At 39.8% G+C, this 27,056-nt stretch overlaps 1 protein-coding gene across 1 annotated transcript in view; it reads right to left on the bottom strand.

The window, feature by feature from the left end:
• si:dkeyp-14d3.1 (transmembrane protein 132C) overlaps positions 1-27,056 on the bottom strand; it is a 91,489-nt gene that overhangs the window by 50,611 nt on the left and 13,822 nt on the right. Inside the window, exon 3 of the mRNA XM_053325575.1 lies at positions 2,446-2,592. Within this exon, the coding sequence (XP_053181550.1) occupies positions 2,446-2,592 (147 nt within the window). The remainder of the gene's footprint in view (positions 1-2,445; positions 2,593-27,056) is intronic.

Genomic DNA, 27,056 nt, shown 5'->3' with positions numbered 1-27,056 from the left:
GTGTGTGCGCACACGTGTGTGTGGGCGAGAAGGTGAGGTCTTGAGTCAGAGCAGAGAGAATAATACCTGCATGAAGGAGGAGAATGGCTCCGGAGGGAAGGAGGAGCCAGCTGCCAAGTGTTGCTGCTCACTGCTGCAGTTTGCTGAAAGCTCCTTTTTATGTTGTTCAAGATGCTGCAGCTCCGCTTACAGCCAAGCACAAGCAGTGGTATATTAGATCCATGGGAACATTATTTTTTAAAGGCCAGGAATTCAACATGGATAAACTTGGTCAGTGTCCTCACAAACTCTGCTCGGCAAGTAGTGTTGTGGGATTTTAGAAGAGTATTTTATTCCACCTTTAAACATGCTGATTTCCATGAGAATTCAGTAAACTGCTGACAAAAAAGCGGCAATGTGAAGTTCAGACTTCTGGCTAAAATGATATAGAACTTAAATCATAGATATACCTTTCTGACAATGATTCTCATAACAGACATCATTCCCTAGTGGCGGCATAGATACTGTGGTCCATAAAAAAGTAGTTGGATGTGGCATAGACAAACATAATTATTATCAGCAGCAGAGTTTGCATCGCTATATATTTGCAGGATTCCAAATCCTTTCTATTTATATAGGCCTGAGCTGTCAAAAGTTATTACATGACTGAATGGAAGGTCTGGAAAGAAGTTTCAGTGCGGAGGCGACTTCCCGGGGCAGCTCATGTTTGAAACGGGCTGCTCAGAAAGTCAAATAAAGTCTTACAGTATGTTCTCAGAAGTGAAAATATTGAACCCACGTAAAAGCCTGCCACTGAGATCTGAGCGTAACCATCAGCAACCGGCATGGTAAATCTCAACTGCTGATCTGAATGTAGCACTGCGGTATCGAATAACAAATTACTGCATGAGATGTCTATTAAGGAAAATCTTTATTAGCAGCTCCTGATTTTACAATGGCAAGCGCAGTTATCTTTGTTTTATGTGGTGTAGCACACTGTAATCATTCCTTGTAGCGATCCAGTAATAGCAGCATGTCTACACAAATCACAGGACCACCAGAATGAAATTACATGTGTTCCATACACTCTCTACACTTAAATAACCTCTGAACAACTTTGATTATAAAGTCGCTGACTATATCAAGTGCTCTGTTTTCTTAAGGCAGTGGTTTAGAATTTGCTAAGTGGAATGGAAGCTAAAGAGCAAATAAGCAGAGCTTTCCCAAACCCAAATCTGTCTCTAATCCATAAAATTACACCTGTCACTAGAAAGTTAGATTTATTAAAACTACTTCCTGATCTGTGGAGGAAAAACCATTAAAACACACAAAGGCCTTCAATCAACTCATAATTAACACAGCAACCTTTTTCCCAGCGCTGGCAATCACTTCCCTATCTGCCAGATTAGTGTAAGGACATGCATACTGATAGGAAATGACCAAAACAACTTTAAGGCATTTTGAGGCTATGGCAGTGGAGAAAATAAGTATGCAAATAAAAAGAGAGTGAGGAGGAGGGGATATAGAAATAGTCTATTAACTTTTCCTTCCAACAGTGGTCTCAACAGACACATCCCATAGCCTTTAGGTCAAGTCAAGTGTGTCATTTCAGTAGGAGGACTATCACTTAGATAACCATTCACTGTGTTTCAGTGCATGTGTATCTCCTACAAAATGTGATCAACAGCCACAGCACTTGGTCATTTCAATCTTAAGAAATGCAAAAAGTTTTCAATAGATTACTAACACCTATATGTGACAGTAAGTGATGGTCATAATTCGATGGTTTATTGTCACAAAAGTGAGAAAATAAAAATATGTAGCAGCTCTTAATCAAATTAGGTAAATAAAGTGATTCGGTAAATTAGGTAAAGTTTTTTTTTGTATAAAACTGAAACAAAAATATGGGCCTACTTAAATAGTAGTCTGTTTTTAACAACAACTGTTGTTACAACGACTACTTTTGAAACCTGAACTTACCTTTTTTTTGGTCGGACACCAATGTTTCCCTCCACTCTTAATCTTTTTTGCTGCTTATTTTCTGTGAAAAAGCACTGATATACCCACTATATGTGACCCACCCAGCACCGAACAGTCAAAGCTAGCTAGTGAGACAAAGTCAGCAAATAACATCTAGCAGCTGAAGAGCCACATATTCCCTCAGGAGTTGTTGAAAAAATAAACAAAGCGATAAAGATACCGAATATTAGACTTATATTTGGTGGCCAGAAAGCCAACTCCTCATGTGCAAATAGGCAAACATACAAAGGTGACAGTATGTAAGTATTGTGTTTAGTTTGTTGCGCTGCCTCATAGTAGAGTAGTAGAGAGATCTGCTTTTTACTTTGAACAAAGAGTGGAGACGTCACAGATCTGTTGGAGACACATTCATATCCCCTTATCACTTTACTAAGGTAACCAGGTTACCTTATGTCCTCCTTTAAAGTGAAGTATTTAACTGCTGACCTTTGCTGGTCATAGCTGGACTCCTTGCGGCGGCAGTGGAGAGTCACCACGCGGTGGCCTTCGCTCCTCACATCTTGGCTGACTATCCACTGAGTGGGATTGCTGGGACGAGCTCCGAGAAACGCCACTCCCTCTTTCAACTTCACCCTGCAGAGAAAGAAAGATGTGTGTTAGCATATGAGGCATGAATGATTCTGTTATTAAGAAGATCCTCATTTCAGAGAGTCATTGGATGCACCCAGCTGATCAATGTATGGCAGCTGTGACCAGGAAGACAGTGATTTTTTTCCCTCCCTAATTCTGTCTAGCAATACATTATCCAGATGGTTCACTGCACTGTCTTGACTTCAAAAGATCACACAGCTGTTATCTTGGTTTTGATCACACCGTTTTCGATTTCCCAGAGGACAAGTAGCTCCTTTAAACATGTGAGTTATCCTATGTGTTCCACTGGTCAATCAATTAATCACACCACTTGCGAATTTAATGAGAAGTTTGTGCATCCTGAATAGTCTGGTGCGAAAAGTGTTTATGTACATTTTTTTTGCTAAAACTTAATTATTTTTCATTCCAAATAGTACAGAGTCATATAAATAAAATAAAACATCTAAATATAACTTATTTCTGACTCTTTGAGACCTGTCATTCACGGTGAATGTGCTGTTTGTCATAAAATGAAGGTATAAGTAGGATGTGACCATCCCATTATGGCGCTCTTCTTTACCTCCCTCAGTAATAGATTCACTCTCTCGCAGTCTGAAAAGAATATTATGAAAAGGTTTCTTTCACTTCAACAAAATTGCACCATCAATATCCTTGGCTCGGTAGACTACAAAGGAGGAAAAAGTCTATTGCAGGAAAAAATGAAAATCTCCCTTAAAGGTAAAACGTATTGTAAAGTATATTTGCTGTGCAATGACTGATCTTGGGTGAAAGTGTTGACGTAAAATATATTTAGACTAATGTTCTATAACATAACGTGGTCAAAGGCCTGCAGGATTTTGTATAAGGGTGACAGCAAAGTTCCAGGATTGAAGAGAAGACTAAATTATAACAGAAGGGCCAATCACTTTCCCTATCCAATCCATACCAGGTTGACAGATGAGACCAAAGATAGGACTTTGCTTTCATCTTGAATTTGTTGCTGCTCTTAAACATCCACTATGCAATTGCCTGTCTGTTTGCCAATGAATATATCTGCCCTCTCCAGTCAAGTCTCTTTCTTTGATGTGATGTCTTATCGTGTTGTGAAGGGGGTTATATTCACAGTGAAAATTGATAATATGACAGATGGTATACTTCCCCTCCCTATAGGAATAAAGATAAACACTACACGTAAGGGTCACTATGTATATGTTTATGCACACATATGTATTCTATGTGTGTATGTGTGCATTTAATCGTATTTTTGTGTTTCCAGGATGATTTGATGTGTTTTTGCCAGCTGCTTCCCTATCTAGCTTGTATGTATAACTGAAGGCTTAGAGACATTTATACATTATTCCACAACAAGTCGTGTGCCGTGACCAGAATAGAAAATATTTTTTATGAGATTTGGGTCTGTTTAGGCGATCAAAGAATGATAAATTCTTGCCATGACATGAGAAATATGGAAGACTACACATTAGACCATGACCAAATATTACTGCATGCCGATTTTCCTGACTTGTGTGACATATGGTAAGTGATCAATAAGGTTACTGTTCCATCTACCAGTATCAACAAACATTGGGTTTAACTTGAGTGAATGCGTAGGTGTGCACTATATGTGTGCAGGGGGGTGATGTCGCATCCACAGGTGTGACTGATTTGGTTATCTGCGAGTGAAAAGCAAAACCTAACCCCATGCGCTACTATGGCTCAACGTCACAGAATTCGTTTTAGACGTTGTCAAACTAGAAGAGAGAAGACAAAAGAATTCCGACATGCGAGTCTGAGATACTTCCCAGATTTGGTTGACCTCCACCATGACATACAGTACTAAATAGGATCAGGCAAGCTGTTGCTGCACCCGAGGCACATTTTTGTTCCTGATGCCCCACATGGGAGAAAATAACCTCAGTTTAAGTTGTTTAGGCTTAAATATGACAACATGTAAGAGAGAGCCAGTGTTAGAACTGAGGGCATGAAGGGTAAAAGAACCAGGGTTTTCACCATAGAGGGACTATCTAATAAAAATATGCTCTTGGCTGCATTATAGGAAATGCAGGATTCAGTATTTCTGAAGCTTTACAGCATACAGTATTACAGTATTTTATTTGAGTTTTGGCCATTATTTTCATTGGTTATTATATAACATAAGAAGTGAAAATCAATTTAAAAAACTACATTGCATATTGCATTAATTGTTATTTAGTGGTGTGTTATTAGTATAATGATATCATCATTTATTATTTTCATTGGATATTTGGTCAATTTGATAGAAGAATAAATCTACAAATTTTCCGTACAACAGTAGGATCCAAAGCAGCCATAATATATTATATATGTGCAACCTTTAAGGTACCTGGCGTTAACAGTCTAATTGCTTAAAATGTTATATTTTTATTCATCCTACTTTGAACCTGCTTGATAAACATATTGGGACAACAGCTTACCTCAGCCTGACTAGACAAGACAGGAAAAAGCAGCTACACCAAAAAATAAATTACAACACTTCATCTTAACCTCGTTCATGTCCTGGAATACACAGGACATCACAAAGAAAAGCTAACAGTGTCAGTCCAAGGGTAGATTTTTTCAGCTAAATGGTAGATCCCCACTTTTAGCCAGAATGAAAAGAACTGCTGAGGAGGAACTTACTGGCCGTGAGCATATAACTGTAACACAAAAAGCTCATGCACAGTCTTCCTCGATCCCAATGGGAGCAACCGGGTCTTGTATCTGGTTTCTTTACACTTCAGTGATCGGGATGTCTATCAGTGGCTTCCAGTGCGGCTTCAGGCTTTTTAAACACAGTCAAGTCTTGGAGGGGAACCAGTCATTACTCCACTGACCATATCCAAACTCACAGAGCAGTTGGAGTATGGTTGAAGTGTCTTTTATTGACTTAATGGTCAATTTGGCCTTGTAACCAGCCAGCATAGGAGTCTACTGCAGGTTAAATAGCAGTCATCGAATGGAAGTAACAAGATTCATGTATTGGATTCATGTTGTAACTTCAGCTGGGGAATCAAATAGTGCAGTTTTTAAAATATGGGCAGCTAAGCAATCCTCATATTAATCAAAACTAATGTTTAGCAGAGACCATTTATAAAAATCAATTGTGCACTGTAAAAAATGTGTTATTTATGCTTTAGATAAATCAGCATCAAAATCACTTTATAAGCCAAGTATGCAAGCATATAAATAATGTGTCTTGGCATTTGTTCCCACATAGAATATTAAAAAATATAACAAGGGCAATTTTTAAAAACTAAAAAAACAAAGAAATACTAAAATTAGATGAAAATTTAAAAATCTAGAGAATGGAATAATAACAGTTGTGTAATGGGACATTAAAACTTTAGATTAAATATTGACTGTACAAAGGAAATATAGATTGCCATAAAGACTTAGAAATAGTGAGTGCAAAAATTAAAATAAGGGACCATGCAGAGTTGCAGTGACTTGTTGAATATGCCCATGTATATGGGGGCTAATTGTTCAACATAGTGCTTTAAAGTGCATCTCTATATTTGTCTTAATCTTGTTGTCTTATGTGCACATTTACTAAATCCAAACTGTTTCATTCTGTTATTTGGCTTTGCAGGACACAGCTAGAGTGAAGTCAAAGGCAAACAAGACTAAAAAAACTTCTTCTCGAAGTTTGACAAGTTGAAAATGAAAGAGAAGGGAACACACTATACCAATGCACCTGGGCTCTCTTCAGTCTCTGAATAGGTCTCCTGTGAAGCCACAGAGCTACAATTGAAGCTGAATGTTCTGAATACCAAGCATTACACAACTAGAGGCAAAGTAAAGAGACGACGATGGCCCACAGATGGGAGAAGGGGAACGGTGCAAAAAGGTAACAGCGTTTAGCTGACAGTTAAAAGTTACACGAGATCCAACTTCTCAAAACTGTCAGCAATCATAAGAGAACCTGACAAGTCTTCATCGGTACTGTAGTAAGTCTGAGCAGAACTGAACTGAAGAAAGAGACGGGGTGCAGATAGTGCAGAGGCAATCAGAGAAGCCAGAGTGGTCCATTCACAACTCTAATGCATTTCATGTCATCACGACCCTTTTCTTGGATAAAAATTGAGGAAAACCATGCTGCAACCTGTGTGTATTCTAGCCTCTCATTCTTTCTTTCTCTCACTCTCTCGCGATGCTGTCTCTCTACCACCCATCCTCCCTCAGACCTGATTGTTTGCTCGGACTCCTCAGGGGCTCCCTTAATAAATAGTGATGAGATAAGTAGGAGAGCTACTTCTCAGCGGGGCACTGAAAGAAATAAACATTTCCAGGAGAAATCCAATAAGGTCGAGGCTGGACGATAATGGGAGTCCCCAGCCAGTGGTCTATGTCCCGTAACCCGGGCAGCACTCCTGTTACCTCAGTGGCCTGCTTCCATCTGGCTCTGTCGGGCTGCTCCCGGCTCACACGCATCACAGGGTTGGTGACCTATTCTGACCATTTTTCTCCGCTGACTCCACCGAGGACCATATGCATCCAGAATCATTGGCTCCCTGAGGATGCGTTTCTTGTTTTATTGTGCCATCCCGCCTACATAAACAGTGTGCAGGGAATGCAAGAGCTCAGTGGGGAACAGGGAAAAAGAGAAGCTGCACTGTGGCAGAATGGCAGAGAGACAGCGGGAGGACAGTAGTTTGTGATGGGTTGTGGTTGGCGGCTAATGGAACAGTCTAAAAAGCATTGCACTTATCTATGAGTCTGCTGTTTCGTAGATTATAACTGATGCAAGAGCAGACACTGTAAAAAAAAAAAAATACACATGCACATACACAGCGGCAAACAAAAAAATAAAGCAGGCCAAACGCCTACACTCCAATCCCAAAGTGTCAAATCAAAACAGATCTTTTTTCTTACAGTAGGACACAAAACTTTTGCAGCCGTAAAAAAAAACCAAAACAGGATTTGTACTGCTTTTTACTGAGTGAGATGCCATGTGTGTCTGTGAGTGCATGCAAGGGTAATGTTTTTTTTTAAGAAGTGCAATATACAAAATCCCGCCCCACTAGATGTCACACCAGCAGCTCAGACCAAAACAAATACATATATCACTTATTCAATAAAGTTGAAAAAAGGAAAGCAAGCTACATCCGAACACACAGCTCGCGAACCTCAGATCTGACTGTCAAACTAGGAAGTGCTGATCAAATATGAATGAAGGTCGTGTTACTGCTTTGCCCATTTCTCACTTCAAATGCTTTCAGACACATATTTAAGTGAACAGTTTAGCTGTGACATGAGAAAGTTTACGACCCAGGGAGGACAGCAAGGGACTATAACATGCACTAACATGCACACTTGGCCAGACCAGCTATCAAAACAATAAAGAGAAAAGCTGGGATTACAACACACACAGAGTGAGTGTGACTTCATTCACTGCTCATGTCACCATTACTCCACTATATCTTTACATCTGATGGGGCTAAATGTCCTATACTGCATCTTTAATACATTGTGGTATTATTGGACACTCCCTAGCTATTACACCATTAAGTTCCATTATGTGCTTGCTTGTTTATGAGTGTATGTACTATATACATTTTTATCCATGCACAAAGCCCAAGTGATGGCATGGTCAGTCAGCTGGTCCACCACTTAGATCCACCTTATGGCTTCAGTGATCTTCTGAAATCACAAAGTTTCAGTTATCCAGTGAAATATCAGCTGTGGGTTTCGTGTATGAATTTTGACCAGACATTTATTCTTCCCAGATAATTATTCCTGATGACTCTGGTGACTCTGGCTTTTCCTCTAGTGCCACCATGATGTTTTGAGTAAAATGTCTTATATGAATGTCAGATATTCATCTTCCTCCTCAGAACAGTTGCAACAAAATTGATGATATCTGACTATTCATCTAACTTCATCATCAGTTCAAAATTCCAGTTGATTCAATACTTTCATTTATGACTAAATACCTTACACTTGATCTGTTTATCTCTGGCATGTACACATCATAACTCTGACCATGTTAACGTGCTGACTTAAGCGTTTAGATCACAGAGGCGGCCGTGTGGCAGTAGATTCTTACTCCTGTTTTAAAAGGTAACAGAAAGAAAATAAACAGTGTATTTAAGCCCATAGTTATGTTGGAAGGAATATAAGACATAAAAACAGTAACAAAAAAAAAGAGTGAGAGAAGAAGGTTGGGGAAAAGGCCCAGTATCTGAGTTGGTGTGTTTGCAGGCACAGAGCGTGACTGTGCAACCTGCACTTACTTAAATCAATCTGTTGTGCTGCTCATCTCGACCATCCAGCAGAGAAGGAAAGGCAGTGCTGCGATACTAAAGGATATGAAGGCTACAAGAGACCAAAATAACTTACAGCACCACGGTGGCTCAGAGGTTTCAAACAGTTAAAATCATCATAAAATGCTAATTAAACGACAACAGCTACATTGATTCAAATGTAAAGTGCTGACAGAGAACTTTTGAGTCCATTTATGAAAGCTGTGATATATTCATACATCTGGGACAGACCTTCAATGCTGTCTGTCAGTATGGTCAGGCAAATATAATATCCTCACTATCAGTCTCACATCAGCCCTTTCTTTCAGTATGAATTATTCATTTGCTCACTTTCTTTAAGCAACATTATGTCAACATGAACAGTAGGGAAGCATTAAGGAATCCCCACCTGTATCCATGTAAATATTAGCATTTATTACAGTAAACAGACTAGATAGACAGACCTGTTTTAGCTTTTACTTGGTATAACAAGGAAGTGAGGAATACCAAAGGTGTCTAAAACAATGTGAGAAATTGCAATGTAGCTTTTGCTCATGTGTCAACTGGTGAGCAAGTCATGTGCTGGTACCATGCTCTACCTACAGTGGCAGTCATTTTCCCCACATGCCAGGAGGAAAATTTCATTGGCTTTTCATTTCTGAATCACACAGCAGAGATTACTGAAGTACCCATTGTTAAGCTAAGTGGCCATAAAAGAGGGGGGGAGAAGCATTTTGAATGGAGATCTGTTTGCCAATTACTCCATCTTTTGTGTAGACATGGTGTGAGCAATGAGAGGGAGCACTGAAAATCCCATATGAAAAATTCATATGATTGCTATCATGAAGTGCGGTTTTGTGGTGTTCTCACAGAATGTGTCCACCTAATTGGATTTTCACGACATTCAAGAGCACAGCAAGAGAAGGAAACATGCAGAATGAAAAAAGGAAGCAGGGAGAAATAGAGGCAGTCAATGATACTGAAATGGTAAGGTTTATAAAATATTTTCACAGGCACTCCTCTCTTGTTTCATTACTTAAATGAGGTTTTATAATTAAACCAGGCTCATATTCTGGGTTTGTGAAATGGTTCTTTTCAATTGCAATATCATCCCTAGTTGGAGGATATTAAAGTGCATTTGAGAAGAGCTGATTTAGAGTGAGCAGGTAGTGCAGCTCAACAAAGCCTGCTGGAAAGTGTGTGTTTCCACTGATTCCTGCACCGGGGGCAGGCAGCTGCAGGCTAATCTGCAGATGAACACATGTTTATAGGTAAACGCAACGCCTTTCATTCTGAGCACAACAGCAAACACTCTCAAAAACTCACACAAGCACAGGAAAATGTGCCTAAACACACGTGCGTAAACACACATATGCACACATGTTGTCATGCATGCTTGCACTTGTATGTACACACACACAATCAAATAAACACTTTAACATATACTCATAGGAACAGGCCTTTGTTAAGCTGTGACAAAGAGATAATGTCACAATGTTGCCTTTGGCAAGAGAGATTTACCCGTGCACTTGTTTTCCCTTTTGCTGCTCCTTTTCATTTTATTTCTAGTTTTGAGAAAATGGGAGGAATAAATAGTTGCATGCCCAGAGGATATGGCAAATGGGAAGCTATATTGAAAGCTCTGTCTCTGTTGTTCACACATGGATGTCTCATCTCTGGCTTCATGTGCTGTGTACATGGTGACCAAGGTGAGGATCCTGAATCATAGGGTTACTCCAGCTGACTTTGTCAAAGACCATATTGTTTCAAATGCTTCTGTAAGGATGAACTCCTCCACACAGGGCTGTGAAAGGTGAAGGGCCTGAAAGGCTTCTTTTTTTTTTAAACTACAATGTGTTACCATAGTTACTTCACTTGGTAAAAAGTAGTTTGAAAACATTCATACTGGTTATCAGTAATCTAAATGTATCTATTTCTATTTCAATCACTTCCATATTATAATAAAATATACTTTGATGCAGTGAAAGGTTCTGCTACCTTTATTAGATTTTACAGATTATATACCATTATTAATGGGTGGCTATACAGTGACTGATAATAGCTCACTTTACGCCTCCTCAATTCAACAGTAGACTGAAGACTGAAAAGTTGTTGCTTAATCACTGTCTTTACTTCTGTTGAGAGTGCTGCAAGATGAGCAATGTTTCCATGTAACCAAGACTTTTTAACATCTGTTTTGTTTATGTGTTCAGCACATGCACAAATAGATCTTAAACACTGAATTTTCCACCTCAACCATCACCATTGTCACTGAAAGAACTGAGCTCCACTTCCATGGTGCACTGTACATTACTCCCAACAGTCATGATGATTTGTACTGAACTGAACGTAACAACTTGAACCAGCAACAGACTGAACATACTACTGAACAGAATCAGCGCTGAAAGTCACATGTCAAACCTCATGTGTTCACTTAGCCTACTGTTGTATATGTACTTAGTGCATCAGTGACTGCAAATCTTTAAACTGAATTGACTGAAATACATCCAACTTGCAAAGTGATTTGTTATTTTAATTTCTGTTGTAACATTAATGGAATATAAAACTATTCAAAACTGCAATTTCAGAGACAATGTTGGTCAGGTGGCACTTCATTTTGCTTGAGTTTAAAAATCTTTTCCAGCTGAAACCAAAAAGCATCCAGTCTGCCACCTGTGGTACACTAATGCAATATTAATATAGCAGTTGCCCATCAACAGGGTAGATGGCGGTCATACAGCCTGACAAATAGAGACCTGCATGCACTGATACGCTGATGTGATGATGGGCATGGTGGCACAGTCAGAGTGGGTGCTGGAGCACTGGGTACTTCAGGGATAGCACTTAGTATTCAGCATGGCATTGGCTTCTTAACCTTCCCCCTGAGCCCAGGGATATTTACACCAGCCAGTAGCTTCCTGCCTTCTTTCACACATCCCCTGATCCCTTGCCCCGCCCCCATGTCTCCCCTTCCCAAGGGGGTACGGGAGTTGGTAAAAGATAAGCTTTGTGTTGTGGCAGAGGCAACTGACACCAGTTCAACAACATGAGGATTTAGCCTGCAAACAGAGAACTAATGCCGTGCACGTGTGGGGAATCTCTGAAACACACCCTCACCCATCTGCTTATGGATACCTAAACATGAATGGAATGGCACACACACATGCTTGTGCAGACACATTCACAGAGTGAAATAAGCATAACTGAAGCACTCAGGAGTTCAAACAGAGACAAGCTGGCACGTTCGCACGAGCAAAGAGATGCATATGCACGCACACACACACACACACACACACACACACACACACACACACACACACACACACACACACACACACACACACACACACATACACACAATGAGGTAATGAACAGCCTGCCGCAGTAAACAGCCCCCGGCATGGCTTACTCTAATGCTCACAAAATTGCTTTTAATTGGTGGAAGAGAATAAATCAATGCAAACCATGTTTATAAAACTGGCAAAGGGGAAGAGGAGAGGAAAGAGGGCAAAAAAATGACCAGAGAGGAGCAAATGCTGACGTGTGTGGATCATCAGGCAAGGATGCTCTAGAAATAGAAAAATATTGCAGCACTGTTGTTTTGACAACTCTCTTTTTGTTTCCCCTCTCTCCAAGGCCTTTTGAACTACTCTTACAAGTACGTTGCAGCTTATCATAAGGCTAGTAGAGTCTAGACCAGTGCAGACTGCAGGAACACATCTTCACACAGTGACTCAGTAAGCCTGATAAGTACCACAGAATCCTCAGAGAAAGAGGAGGCCCCTGGGCACCCCAGAACTCGCCTTCCTCGCCCACAGCTGCTTTGATGAAAATTAGCTGTCAGTCATCTGATCGACACAACTTCATTTGCGGCTGACTGACCTTTGCCGAGAGAGCAAGGGAGGTACAGCCCGCCCACCTTGCACAGAGATTGACGCGCTGAGAGATAAAACAATAACAACCTCAGAAGCTTGATGAGATGACACAGCAAAGAGTTCAACCTTTCTGTGAGTAAGACGAGACTGGAGTCAAGAGGGCTGCGTTATACAAAGATGCAGTTAGGTGTATGTGGCGCATGTGCGTCTGTGTTCTCGTAATGAACAGCAGTGGTTAAGAACCATTACAGCCCAAACTACAGGCAAGAGGGACACTGCTTTAATGGAGACAAGTTAAATCAAACTCAAAAAATAAATTATAATCTCCTGTATGTCACCTTCTTGTTAACAAATGCTCATAAAATGAAAATTGCACCTGCTCCTTTGGCTACAGCAGTTGATATGCCTGAAAATATTCGATTTGCACTCCCCAGGTAAAATCCATTGAAGCCAGCCGGTAACATCAATTGAATTAGGGCTGCTTCTTAGAAAGCATGGATTCCTTGCTCTTTGAGTGGCTATGCTGACACCTTGTTTGCAACCACAAGGCAAATAGGATTAGAAGGAGACAAGGGCCACTAATGTAACAACACAACTTTTCAAATCATGCAAAACCACAGAGAGCCACTAACAGCACAGAGAGAAAGTAGTGCAGTCTATTAAACACTTAATTTGTATCTGCAGAATTGGCACCTAGATTATTGAAACTCTGTCATCCAACTGGTATTTGTTCAAGAAGAGAATTAGTTAGGTTGAGGACATTTTCTTTACCTAAAAATCCTCAGTGTGAGCACAAGACTTCTTGTTACTGCTGCACAACAATGATCTTCCCTAATTATATCATTTTAAGAACATTTTTGGCCACTTGGAAGGAGCAGAACAAGCTGGATACACAACAGTGATATGTTATAAACATGCGGTGAACATGTGTCTGCTATTTTACACATCCAGCAGCAGACACAAAGCAATATTGGCTTACAGATGTTCAGTCATCCAGTATTCACCCTGGATATATAAACTGGATATTTCACTTCTAAATGCTAAATTTTTTCACCAGTCACTAATTTAGTCAGTGTGCCATCTGGTGCTGGGTAAGTAGTGAACAGTGGCTTTATCAGCTGTTTTTTTGTTTAACTGCTGCCTGCTTTGGTTGGTAGGTAATACTGGGATTGGTGATACTGAACAAAACACTACATTTGTGGGCTGTAAAACCAAAACAAAGAAATGAAAGACACTAAAATGCTTTGTAGAGCTGAGGGGAAATGCAAACTCCGATGATAATTCTCTGTGGATTCATTAATGCAAGCAACTATTTTCATTCAGATTTAAGTCCACTTTTAAAAAAAAAGACTTTTCCATAGCTTCGTTGTCTTGCCGTCTTCTCCAGGGGATTGAGTTTGCTCAGTTGCGATGGAAATGGCTCTATACAATACAGTACAATATGGAAAAATTGTATACAGACCTTGAGTTAAGATCAAACCAGTGATAATCACTGCTAGTCAGTACTATCATTGCATTTGTGTGGTGGGCATGCATTCAAGTTGTTGCAAATAAACACCCTACATGAGCTTGAGATGAGTGAAATAATTAGTTTTGAGTATTTCACCTTAATCAGTGGTGATGATGTCTGTGGCAGCATTGCTAACAGCACCACTGCTACATCAGGAGCACTTTTCCAATCCTTGAGGTGATGTGAGCCTGCTACAGTATACAATACTAGACTGTGATTGGTTATCATCAAATGTGTCTGTCATAAAGACTACGGATGCAAATTAGCAACTTTGCTATAATCTGGCATATTTACAGAGATGTCTAATATGCACTGTCCCTATCCAAAAATAAACTATTATTAATAATAAACTATTATTATTAATAGCTTATCTACACAATGGTATTTTTTTTCCTTTTTATGTTCATGAAGCTGAGCACAGCCATTATGCAATGTCCTCTAATGTGTTGAAATTTCAGTCACGCCAGCATGCAATTCACACTCACAGTGCTTGTTGGTCAAGTAGGTAATGATAACCATCCACTTGCGTGTTTATCTAACTTCTTTGTGAGTATAATTCTATACAGGTATGATGGCTTTAGTTGGAACTGAGCTTTTTATATTGTATTACTTTCTTTTTGGATATGTCTCTACAACACAAAAATGACCTTTGCTAAGCTGAGTGGAAATCTACAGTATGTCATTTTAATCACATTGTTCTTCATGGAGGCCAATTCTTGCTTCATGCCAGAATTACAGTGGGGTGTGCTGACCCCTATTATATAGACTCAAAGGTCTTCCGGAGAGTTAATTATCACCATACCTGGCATTGACCTTGGCCTGTGCACTTGACAATACACTGCTCAGCTCTGAATGACAGGTGACAGAGTCTATGACAAGCCAGGTGATATTGTATTGAAGTGGGCAGTGGAAGTTGTGTCCTTGTCTTGTGTATGTGGTCAGAGAGCTGAGGATAGCTGATAGACTCACCTGTCAGAGCGGCAGCCCTACAGCTCCTGAGGCACAAGGCTTTTGCCCCATTCCACTGGGGACAAGTGTCCTTCAGGTTGCTCACTGTAGCATACAGTCTCACACACACTGATACTGCAGTGCTATCATACAAGGAGAAATCTCCATCTGGACTCACATGTGTTTGTGTGGGTGTTTCACTTGTGTTTGATTTTTTATAATTAGTGCTGCGGACATGAATCAGCTCTTGCTTCGTTAAAACTAACTGAAGCATGACAACATACAGCAGGTCATAAAAAACCCCAACTGAAACAAAGGTAATCACCACCACCAGGTTTCTGGGAATCTTTAAAAGAAACATCTGCCCCGAAGCACTTAAAATCTTACACATCTTGCATAAAAGCTCAGCAGAATCAAAGAATGAGGGTGTCTTTGTAGACCTGTTCACACAGAATTCCACCATGAAAGAGGAGTTGGTCCAATTTCTCCTCCAACTGCAGCAGCCTGACACACATCCACTTTTCAAGAAGGAAAATTGGTTTCTTGTTTACTACAAGATTACATGGTAGTTGCAAGGCATTTTGGGAAGTGTAGATACAGTAACACTGACTGGATAAATTATATTGATTAAGGCATTATATATCATAGTGCCATACATATTATTAAAGCTGCTGTAATCAATACTTCAAATTTAGCAAAGTTTGCAACTAGCTGGAGCATTAAGCAGCTAATTTCCCTCTGGAGTTGGTGGAGACCAAAATAGAGTAAAAAGGAGAGTGAATATTGGGCTTGTGTTCATCCTGAGGCAAGAACCGTGATTCAAAATAGATGCTAATGTTGCTTCATATCTGCTGGATGTATAAAGTGTTTGCTTACAACTTTTAAAGGTGACGTATTAAGGGGGCACATTAAGTGACACATATATCAGGTCCAGTTATTTCATCAGCAAAATTTGTGTAAATAAAGAAGATGATTTATAACCATTTGTCTCACTTGTCTCAATGTCAGAGTACGGCTCGGCAGAAAACAAAGAACCAAAAAGGAAAGAGGAAGAGTGTTTTTTTTGTTATTTATCCATTCCCTTTCATCTTCTATGTTCATCCTCATCTCTTACTCTCTGACATTGAATTGTCATTTCCACTCGTTGTCTGTAAGCATCCTTGAGTCAATCCATTCCAGGTATACACGCATGAACGCCCACAAACACACACATGCACACCCACACTCTCTCTCTCCACTTACTGGTAAGTGCATATTATTTGCAGTATGCTTCATTTCACCTTTACTAAGGCTGTTTACTCAGCGTACACTGTGAGTTAATGAGACTGTGACAATTAATACCACTTGTTTACAAAGTGCCAGCGCTGTCATTGCTGGAATGTTTGTGCTGAAATTCTTACATACAGTGGCAACCTTGAACTGTGAAAGGGAAATAGTCCTACAGCTTGTATAGATCTGTGCACACATGACTGCAAATAACTAAATGCATCAGAGTTAAATAAGAGGTTACACAAGAGACTTTTCCCCTGTGAACAGATCAGATTCTATCAGAGCAAATATGTCCCTGTTTGCTTCATGTCTAATGACTGCAGTAGATTCACATTACAAACTAGCAGCAAGATACCAACCTGCTCTTCTTGTATGATATCTAAAGGTGGCAAGGTGCCCTGCGTAATGCTCATGTGTGACATCAATACACTATTAACCGTCTGCTTTTTAAAGACTTGCTTTGTTTGAATTTCATTCTCGCTTCATATTGTTGTAAAAGGAGCTTGAAATCACCTCCCCGCAATGTTTACACACGATACCTTCTCTGCTGTCTGTCTGCAGTGAGGAAATAGCACAGTTCAAGGTTTTCCCTGAGCTGCCATCAGCTTAAAACACATACAACAGATGTGCAAACAGTGTCAGGGCCTCAGCATTAGAGACCTGAGAGCGTGCTGCTTGTAACCGTACCTGTCTCCACACTTTGCAGTAGGAGCAGCAGAGTGCTGCAGTTTGTGCAAAAAAAGATATTGTGGCATTTTACCAAAGCTCAGGAGGATGGATGAAGCTGACACTCAGGTCCTCTGCTCAGAAGCAAGGAGATGGGGACATATGACTCCTGTGAAATTTGCATTTTAACAGCTACAGTACACAAAAGTGTCAAGTAGCCACTGGCATATAAAATGATGAGCGAATGTGTGAAGGGAAGGCAGCAGAAGTCACACAAGGAAACATATAGCAGACGTTTTTACTGTATGGCAAATTTACACTTTTTTATGCCAAACTATCCCATGTTAATCTACTTTAACTGTCACAAAGTCAACTTAAAAGTCTACTACTCAGCTACAACCACTGACATTGTTCTGCCATATACTGTAGAGCTCTACAAGGCTCCATATCATGATATACCTGAATTATATGAGGAAATTGCCAGGTACTTTAATAAATCCTTATTCATTAGTAACTAAATATTAACTCACATTTTCAGAACAATCAGAGCTTCAATTTGAATGAAGTTACTATTCTATCTCACTCACTCTTCCCACCCGAGGTAATTTGCAGTGTGTTCTGCTCCTCTCATCACAACATTGTTTTAGGCCCAGCTTCAGGAGCTTATTTTTTCCCTAGAAAATTTCAATGCCCTTTCATCAAAATTACAAAAAGACGTGCTGTGAAATTTTAATGAGGATCTAATCAATAAAATTATTCAAGGCTGTCAACTTTGATTTTTTATTTTGGTGAATCAAAATTCTGCCCCCCTTGAGTCGCCTATTCACTTTATCAAAGGTGAGGTGAATAATTAACCTCTTGATGTAATTATTATTAGTGGGCATTTCAAAGGCGCCCATTGTTTTCTTTTTTCAGCCACAAAATTAACTTACATCATTCTGTGCCACTGTCAAATGTAAAAATGTTTTAATTTTCTGATTGGATGGAGAAACACCTGTTTGCACTGTTCTATATGTTCCATTTTAACATAATGTTCATCTTTTAAGCTACCACACAGTTTTATATTAGATCCACATCTGGACCAATTTCAGCATACCCAAAGATAATCTAACTTGCTTGCACAGGTGAATGAAATCAGGAGTGGGGCCTACACTGACTAATTCTGGTATATGGGTGCCTCTTACTTCTCATTACTGCCCTGCTGAGCAGCTGGTAAAATAACCAGTGAGATTGGATGAATGGAGCAGGCATTTCATTATTTTTTCGTCCTCCTGCAGTGGGTGAGACACTGCTGTACGATCAATGAATGTGAAAATATTTTGACAGTTTACTGTATGTTCCCTCCCTACGGTGTGCAATGTTTTGTAACATCCTTTGAGATCTATTTGCTGTGGTTTGGTGGGTGAGCCATTTATGAAAACCAATACATCACTTATGAAAACCCAGTGAAGCAGTCATGATGTAAATGTTAAAATGTTCCTAGCACACATTAATATGCCATGGAGAGCATACATGGCTTGGTGACCATCATATATAAACTTCAAAACCCCATCCAGACATGGAGATATACATAAATGCTCTGCTTGGAACAATAATCTGTGTCAAAAAAGTATAATTACCCTTCTACAATCCTTAAAATGGCAGCATCTACCCCTTCCCCCTTTTTAAACTTATTGCACTGGAGGCTTCAAGTTTCTATATCACACAAGTTTCTATATTATGTAAGCTGAATATTGAAACCAGGATTGGCTCCAAACTAGTTGTGAGGTCACAAATCATGTTTGTAGGCCCACTTTTTAACATCAGACTTTCAGTGAGCACAGAGAAACTTTCCACTTTCGGCAGATGAATGTGTAGCAAACTCTGCACATACATCATTCTGTAAAGTGAAGCTCAAACATCCAACTGTAGGAGCAAGCAGAAAATCATATTTTGGAGTGGATGGGGACTTTAAACCTTTGCCTTCACTGAAAAATAGAACTAGAGCAGAACTATCCAATGGCTATTATTGCAGTTTTATACAACAGTTAGTTCCATTTGATTGGACAAGAGGCTTTTCCATGAGTGCTGATATAGAGGAAAACGGCACTGGCAGTCGCTATCTAGTAACGTATGTAACAAACTTTGCACTATAAAGATGAACATATTTCTATAAATAACATGAGAGTGAGATGAGTAGTAAATGTTGAGTTAAATAATGAATGGTCATCAGAAGAGAAAGAAGAGATGAAAAGAAGCCTCCATGTGTGCTCATATGACATCAGCCAACCTAGACAAGTTAGAGAAGGGCAAAAATGAAGCTAAGACTGTAAGGCAAACAACCTGAGCTTTGAACTACTATCAGACTTGGCTAAATCTAAAAAATATAAACATTGAGTCCATTAAGAAGATGTAGCTGAATACAGTCTTGAGGCAGTTTTATGGATCCGTCTGGACAACTAAAGGGGTGCTCTACAGCATCAACAGCTACCTTAGGCTTCAGGCTGGTTAAAATCGTTATATCAACGAGCCTCCGGTTAGCCATTCATGGAATTCAGCTAATAATGTTTTCAAAGGTGTTGTAAAAGAGATTAGAAGGGCAGGGAAAGACAAAATAACACACTACACCCAATTTCACCTTAAGACCAGCGTATCTTAAAATATTCTGCTACACTAAGTCTAGACAATCCAAAAGGTTTATTGAACAAGATCTGGTACAATATTCAATTGCACCTTGGACGCAGGGGCAAAGAGGGGAGTCAGGACCTCAAACATGACTCATTTATCCTAAAATGTGTCGACAATGGAGCAAAGTATTTCACCATGACATTCAACGAAGAAACACAAATCATAAAGATCCTGTGGAGAGAGACTGAGAAAATCGTAGGGGCGCTGTGTTTGAGAAGCGAAGAAATCCCCTCTGCTCTGCCCGGTAGCATTTTATCGAAAAATTCCTGAGCAAAATTTTGCCTGGTGTAAAAGCCCTCTATCTTCAACCCAGGAGGGTAACAGCTCCAACAGACAGCTTCTGGTATACCGCCGTTCCCCCGGGAGTAAACCAGCTGTCACAGATGTTAAGTGCAAAGAGGCAGAGACACACACATCTTACACCAACCACAACCTAAGAGCCACCACCATACAGAAACTGTCTAATGCGGGACTTGAAGTGAAGGAGATCATGGCCGTGAGTGGGCACAGGTGAGCTGCCTCATATAAACGATACAGAGACTACGATGTGGATTGTGATTTATAAAGAGTCACGGAACATAAAAATAAATATACCAGTAAACAAAAAACCTTTGTCTTTCAAGTCTGAAAGCTCACTAAAAAGTGAATGGAGTCCAGCTATGGAGAGCAGGGAATGACGGAGCAATGTACTGTCTGATCAAGCTGGTAACTCATCAGAATCACACGTTCCACCAAAGCAAATGTCAACACACTCATTCAGGGCTGCACAACAAATGGAAACATACAGATTAATGTACATGATACAAAGTAGCTGGCCTGCAGTAACATGTAGACTGACACAGAGTAGCAAGCTAGTGTGCAGAAAAATGTTGATGTGTTGCTTAGCAACAGTCCAGTCGTAGACCTTTATGAGTTGGAGGAACCATATGAATTCAATTAATAATTTAATTAATTAATTAATTAAATCAAAATTAAATTAAATCATAATCTGTTGTCACTTATTACTGCCAGCTAATAAATGACACTTGTAGAACTCTAAAAACAACATCACTCTCAAGGTCGAGGTTGTGCTGCTGTAGTGAATATCAGCACGGCTGTGATTATCTTCAGCTGTGATTACTGCCACTTTACCATTTTTTCAGAAATTCCTAAATTTAAAAAAAAGAGGAATACACCTCTTTCTGGCTCAAATGTACAATCCTTACCTCTGTAGTAGTTTGTGTTAAACATCTATTACTTTGCAGTTACACACTTTTCATAAAAAGTAACGATTTTAAAAACTTAAATCCAAAGAAAAATCACAAAAAGCAGCTTCAAAGATGACCATAGACTCAAATCAACCAGAGGACTGTGGAGCTTGATAACAATGTAATATACAGGGGAGTATCACTACTGACAAGAAACACAAATGGAACCCCTGTTTCTCCACATACAGTTGTGCAGGGCAGTGTGCCACTAAACTCACATTTATCCCAGCAGTCATCATAGTTATGTGTTACTCTGATGTACACTGATACAAAGGCACCTCAGTCGTAATGGCACCATCATGTACCGTGAAATAATCAGCAACAACAAAATGTTTGACAAGTTACCAGCCTTTCATGTGTTGATACTGATGCTTCTGCTTGTCATCCATTAAATCGATATAATATAATTTCATTTCTGCTTTTTGTTCTGTTCTACGGTTTTTGATGATTCGTTCCTTATTCTATTCACATTGGTACAGTAAAGGGAGACCTTTTTCAGATTATTGTTATTCAATCTAAGGGCCATTGTACCTGCATGGGGAGTCTTGATGCTTTGCTACAGTGAAGGACTCACTAGTAGAGGTGATCAAAAAAATCCATAATCTCTTTTCTTCGCCCCTCAAGGTGACATCTGTTTTAAAAGACCTCTAATCTGGGCTGATATAAAAAGACTTTCAAAAGCCATTTCACTGGCTTTTGTTGAACTTCCCCTGGTGTCCTCTGTCCCACAGAGAGAAAAAAGCAGAGCCAATGATTATGTGAAAAGGTTCCTCTGAAGCCTCCACAGCTGAACCTTCACCCTGTTTTATGAATACCATTATGTCTTTTATACTGACAATGACACAAAATGCTTTAATCTACAGTACTTACGTAAGCTGCAATGCTAATCATGATGGTCACTAAGCCATTCTTTGCCTTTTTTTGTACTGTCAGTTACTTTATCCCTCTTTCATCTCTTTGGTATTGTATAATAATAATAAAAAATAGCACTTCATTAATATTTTGAAAATTCTAATTAGCTCAGAATATGTACATTGTGTGCTATTGGAGTGCTTTGTCAACTTGATCTTGTTAGTCTGAGTGCAGCCTATGGTATCATTGTGACCCGAACAGACAGGCTCCTCTCAGCCTCAGTCTGTGGATGAGAGTGGCCGCTAAAAACTGACTGCTCCTAATGACATGCAGTCGTCGCCTCCCTGTCCCCAGCCCGCAGCCAGACGGTGCCCAACCCCCCACCCCCCCTCCCTGCCTGCTCCTTTGGCCCCCCTCCCACCAGTGCGGGACAGCTATCTCCCAGTATCAGCTGGAAATGTGATGGATGACAGGTGGAGGGAGAAAGAACAGGGCTCCTCAGAGCCCGTCAGGCTTGCTCCCACTACCCATTAGTCTTCCATTTAGCTCAGCGCTGGGCCAGCCACCCTGATCACACACACACTTTAATTTTCTGGTCAATGATGAATCCCTAACCTTCCTGCTGCAGGATGGGCCCGTAAGCTTGTCTCGAAGGAGAGAAAGAGGCCACCATGGTTCATCTCTCTCAGTCTTTAGCCACACAGACCAACCACTTTGCTCCGCCTCTCCTTCCCCACTGTTAGATAGTGCCTAATACTCCAAGAGGAGCTGTCATATTCTCAATGTCTGTCTAAGCTAGATACATACTGCAGAGGACAGGCGTGCTCTCTGCAGGAGAGGCACATGCAGTAGAGTGCGCTGTAAAGAGCTAAACCGCAGTGAAACAAAAGAGCGATTTAAATTTTTAATGTGACAGTGAGAAAGTTGGGGTCAGCTGTTTTACTGTGTTATTTTCTCTTGCTTTGGTGCCAATGGGCTTGTCAAAGAGTCCTTGCAGTGGAGCAGCACATCTCTTCACAGTCCTGCTGGAACTGTAATTCTGTAGCCTGTTGGGTAAACCATAGGTGCATTGATTAGGTCTGGGAGATGAAGGAAGGAGAGACAGGCAGAAAAGATCACAGAGGACCTGCAGGGAATTGATTGGTTTTGGTGATCATCCCCTTCTACAGCCCTAACAAGGCCCAGACCTCTGACATCTGCCCAGGAAAAACTCATGTTGAACACAGAAACATTGACATCGAAGGCACCAAATGAACAAGTAAAGGTTGTGACCTTTGGAAATGCCAGACAGTTGAATAACATAACCAAATTTGGAAGTACATGTGAAATGCCAGAGTACGGCATCTGAATGGTCAAATCCCAAGGTGTGGGGATGAGAGTGAGATGAGTAGTAAATGTTGAGCAGAATACCTCCTGTAGACTGACAAACTGAAAGCATTATATTGTTTGATTTGCAGTCAGAGCGTATGTTAGCATAATCAACATATGATTCAGTCGTGACTTACAACATCTCCATCAAATCAGTGATTGAAACAAGAACCCCAAGTGCCATATTGTAAGTGCAAGCCAAATATTACATTATTCTACCGCAACTTCCTGGCATAAAATCTAATCTTCAAGTCGTTTCACGTTCTATCTCCATATTCTTTTTACGAGAACAGGGTCTCCTTAGGTTAATAACAGTTTCTTCCAAAGATTATTACAGGAAGAGGAGGATGAAATGTAAAGAAGGGAGCTGCATTTTGATAATGCAGAGCTCTGCTCCATTTCCATCTAGGGGTACATGGCTGAATGTGGAAGGGGTTGATCAAAACAGTAGACTTCACACAAAAAGAAATGGATATGTTCTTCACACACACATGCACACACACACATACTGTACACCCTCCTTGATTAAATTTCACACAAACAAAAAAATTTGAAATTTTACTCCTTAAAAGTGGACTTACAAAGTGGAATTCTTTGCAAATGTTAATGTGTTTGAGTACTTCTTCATATCAATTACACAAGGACACAGTATTATATGTTGTGTGACGGCCTCATGGCCTCTGATTGGTTGTTTGGGAGGTGGCTCATCATGAGAGATGGGCAGCACCTGGATTGGTGTGAATGCTCCTTTATAAATAGAGCTCTGAGCATTCAGTCTGTCTCTCCTGTTTTGAGTTGCTGGGTTTGTTTGAACTTCGGTAATTTCTTCTTCTACTAAAAACCTATTCAGGTGCTATGTCTAGGTTCTATCAGATAAGTCCTTCCATAAATGTTCATATCAGAGTCACATTTAAAACCGACAGCATGACAGACAAATTCCACAGCATGTAATGAAAAAAGGAATACAATGAGAATCAAAAAACACTTTTCTTCAACTGCACTTGCTCGGATGCTGTCGGACTTTGAATAACAGGCAGCAAAAAACTATACTCCAAATATAATTTAAAAATGTACTGGGGGGGTTACACAGTGTTTAGACAATTACTGGTGGGGTTACTGACCGGGACAGCCTTCCCCATGCTGTAGATGGTCAGCAATCAAGCTGTGAGAATAAACTGTTTGTCATTTTAATCACAGAGGCAGACGTGTGTGAACGCTCTTCATCCTTGATGACATTATTTCTCAAATCACTGCTGTTCTCCAGCGGGGCTGCCACTGTTTTGAGGAGAAAAAAAGGTTATAGATTTGCAAGCATTGTGACTTTATCAGCAGCGGACCTGTCATGTTTTTACAGAATCAGCATGGAGCTTTCCATAATGGAGACCTATGTATAAACTACTAAAATACTCTTTTTTTCCATGATAGGTTATTTAAAATAAACAAGACAGAACATGCAGACACTGACACAAGCAAACATTACAAGAAATGCATGTCCCAACAGAGAGATAGTCTTATGTGTGAGTTGCATCAATACAGCAGCATAGGAGAGGATGTACTGCATCGAAGTGGAGTGTAATGACTAACATAAATCTATACTGTGTTAGCACACAGACTACTATAATGAAAGCCTGAAAATAGCAAAGCCGCATATGGTATGAATTCTAAAAGAAAAACACAAATGCATTCATTTCACAGTGTGCAGGACTACACATATTTTTCATTCTCTTATACACCTGACTTGTGGTGTGCCTTCCATTATATGTACTTATATGTATTGTGTGAATTTCTTCAAACACTTGCCTTGATTGATCATGAAGCAGTCAGAATTATTTTTAGCCATGATGGCAATGGTAGTCGATCATCTTGATCCAGACTAAAATGTCTCAACAATCATTGGATGGATTGCCGTAATATGTGGTACAGATATTCATGTCACCCCAGGATAAATCAGACTAACACTGGTGCTCCCCTGACTTCTCATCTAGCACCACCAGCAGGTCAAACTTTTCATTTATCCAAGAAAATATCTCAATATCTAGTCTACAAAATCCAATTGTGTGCCAAACTTACATTTAAATATTGAAGTTGTTGTATTGTTAATTATGTTACAAGTTGATCCACTGAGTCTCTGTTTAGGTGGCTGTTTCTTTATAAAACCAAGCAACGATGTTGGTGTCTTGAGGATTGCTGATGTAAAACACATGTGGAGAGTCACAAAGTTGTTCTTGGATCTGTTCATATAAATCCTCAGAGGCACTGTGGTGTGTGAAGTTCTTTCATGGAGGTTTTAAGCATTTCTTCTCCCTTGCTGTCATTGTGTTCTGTTAGTATTAGAGAGCATGACGGATTATCTCTCGCTGATCTGGTTTGGAGGTCAAGGAGCATTTCTCATTTTATACAGTCAGGTTAAGATGTTAGTCTGTCTATACATGATCAGAGGTCAAGTTGCCACTGGGTCAGGGCTAAGTTTAGCTCAGTGCAAATATGTCATCATATAATCCTCATATAATTTTACAAAAGAGGGACCATAATTGTTTCATACACAAGAACTGTTCATATCAATACGAAGAAAAGCTGACGCAGAGATGTAATTTAAAAATAGACTAATCTACATTTAAACTAAAAAGCTAAACTACATCTCTGAACACTCAGACAAGGCTATTCTTCTGTGCTTAAGCTTCATGGTGAGCTGAATGGGACTTAACATTATGTGATCTTCAAGTAGTAGTGAAGGATAAAGTCCAAGTAGTTTACACAAGGTACCAAAGAAAACAACATCCTTCAGCACATGAAAACACTGCTATGAGAGCAGTGTTGTGGACCAAAAGTTCAAGACAAAGAGCAGTGTTTTTGTGTTTTTTGTGGTTATCTTTAGTTCTCAGAACAAAAACCCATTTCACCATTTAAGAGTGATGAGATGGTAGCTAAGGAAACAAGAAAAACATACTCAACATGTTTGAATTTAAGTATTTGACATTTGTTTTTAATTAATATATTTGAATACCATCTTAACACAAAGGGTTTTTTTTGCACCCTAATTAACATGTAAATGTGGATATGGACACATTGTTCCAGAGCCTATTCATTATGTTGTACAGTAGATCTATATATATATATATGTATATGTATATGAAGTAGAAATTGATGTTAGGTATTTCTGGCATAGTATAAGACTTAAATCATAATGATATGCTTGTAGCTATGGAGGACCAGAGAGAGGGAAAATCCTGCCTACTCTATAGAGGTATGATGGCACTCTGCCTGAAACCACTGGTTGGCTGCATGGCTAAGGGGGCTGTGCTGTGTTTAGGGACTATGATCACAGGGGCTATACAACAGTAGCATCAGTCTGTGAAGAGCAGAGCTGTTGCTAGGTGCACATTTTACTGTCCTGATCCCTGAATGCGGCCAGCCAGAGATGCACTAGTTGACACACAAGGTGGGGATGAATGGAGTAAATCCTACATTTGAAGTGGTTTCCAACAAGGATTTTCGCTGAGGACATCAGAATCGGGACAGAGATTATGTGTAAAGTGTTAGATTGGCTATGAAACCTGTAGGAAAAAAAAAATCCAACCTGAGGGTCATGAAAGGCTAAGAGAGGCACATCAATTCTAAATACTAGAGCGCTCCTGCCAACATGTACAGTAATGGCAAACCAAACTGCAATATGCTGGTTTCACAGTCACAAAAATATAGTCATTGACACATTGAGGTTAAAACAGGCAAAAATAAATCTTATGTGTCCCTCTTTGCCTTTTGGCTGGACTTCCAGTGCTGTTTGAGAATTTAAAATTAATAGAGA

The sequence above is a fragment of the Scomber japonicus genome, chromosome 9, assembly GCF_027409825.1.
Source record: "Scomber japonicus isolate fScoJap1 chromosome 9, fScoJap1.pri, whole genome shotgun sequence".
NCBI lineage: Eukaryota > Metazoa > Chordata > Actinopteri > Scombriformes > Scombridae > Scomber > Scomber japonicus.
This window is presented reverse-complemented; position numbering and strand designations above follow the sequence as displayed.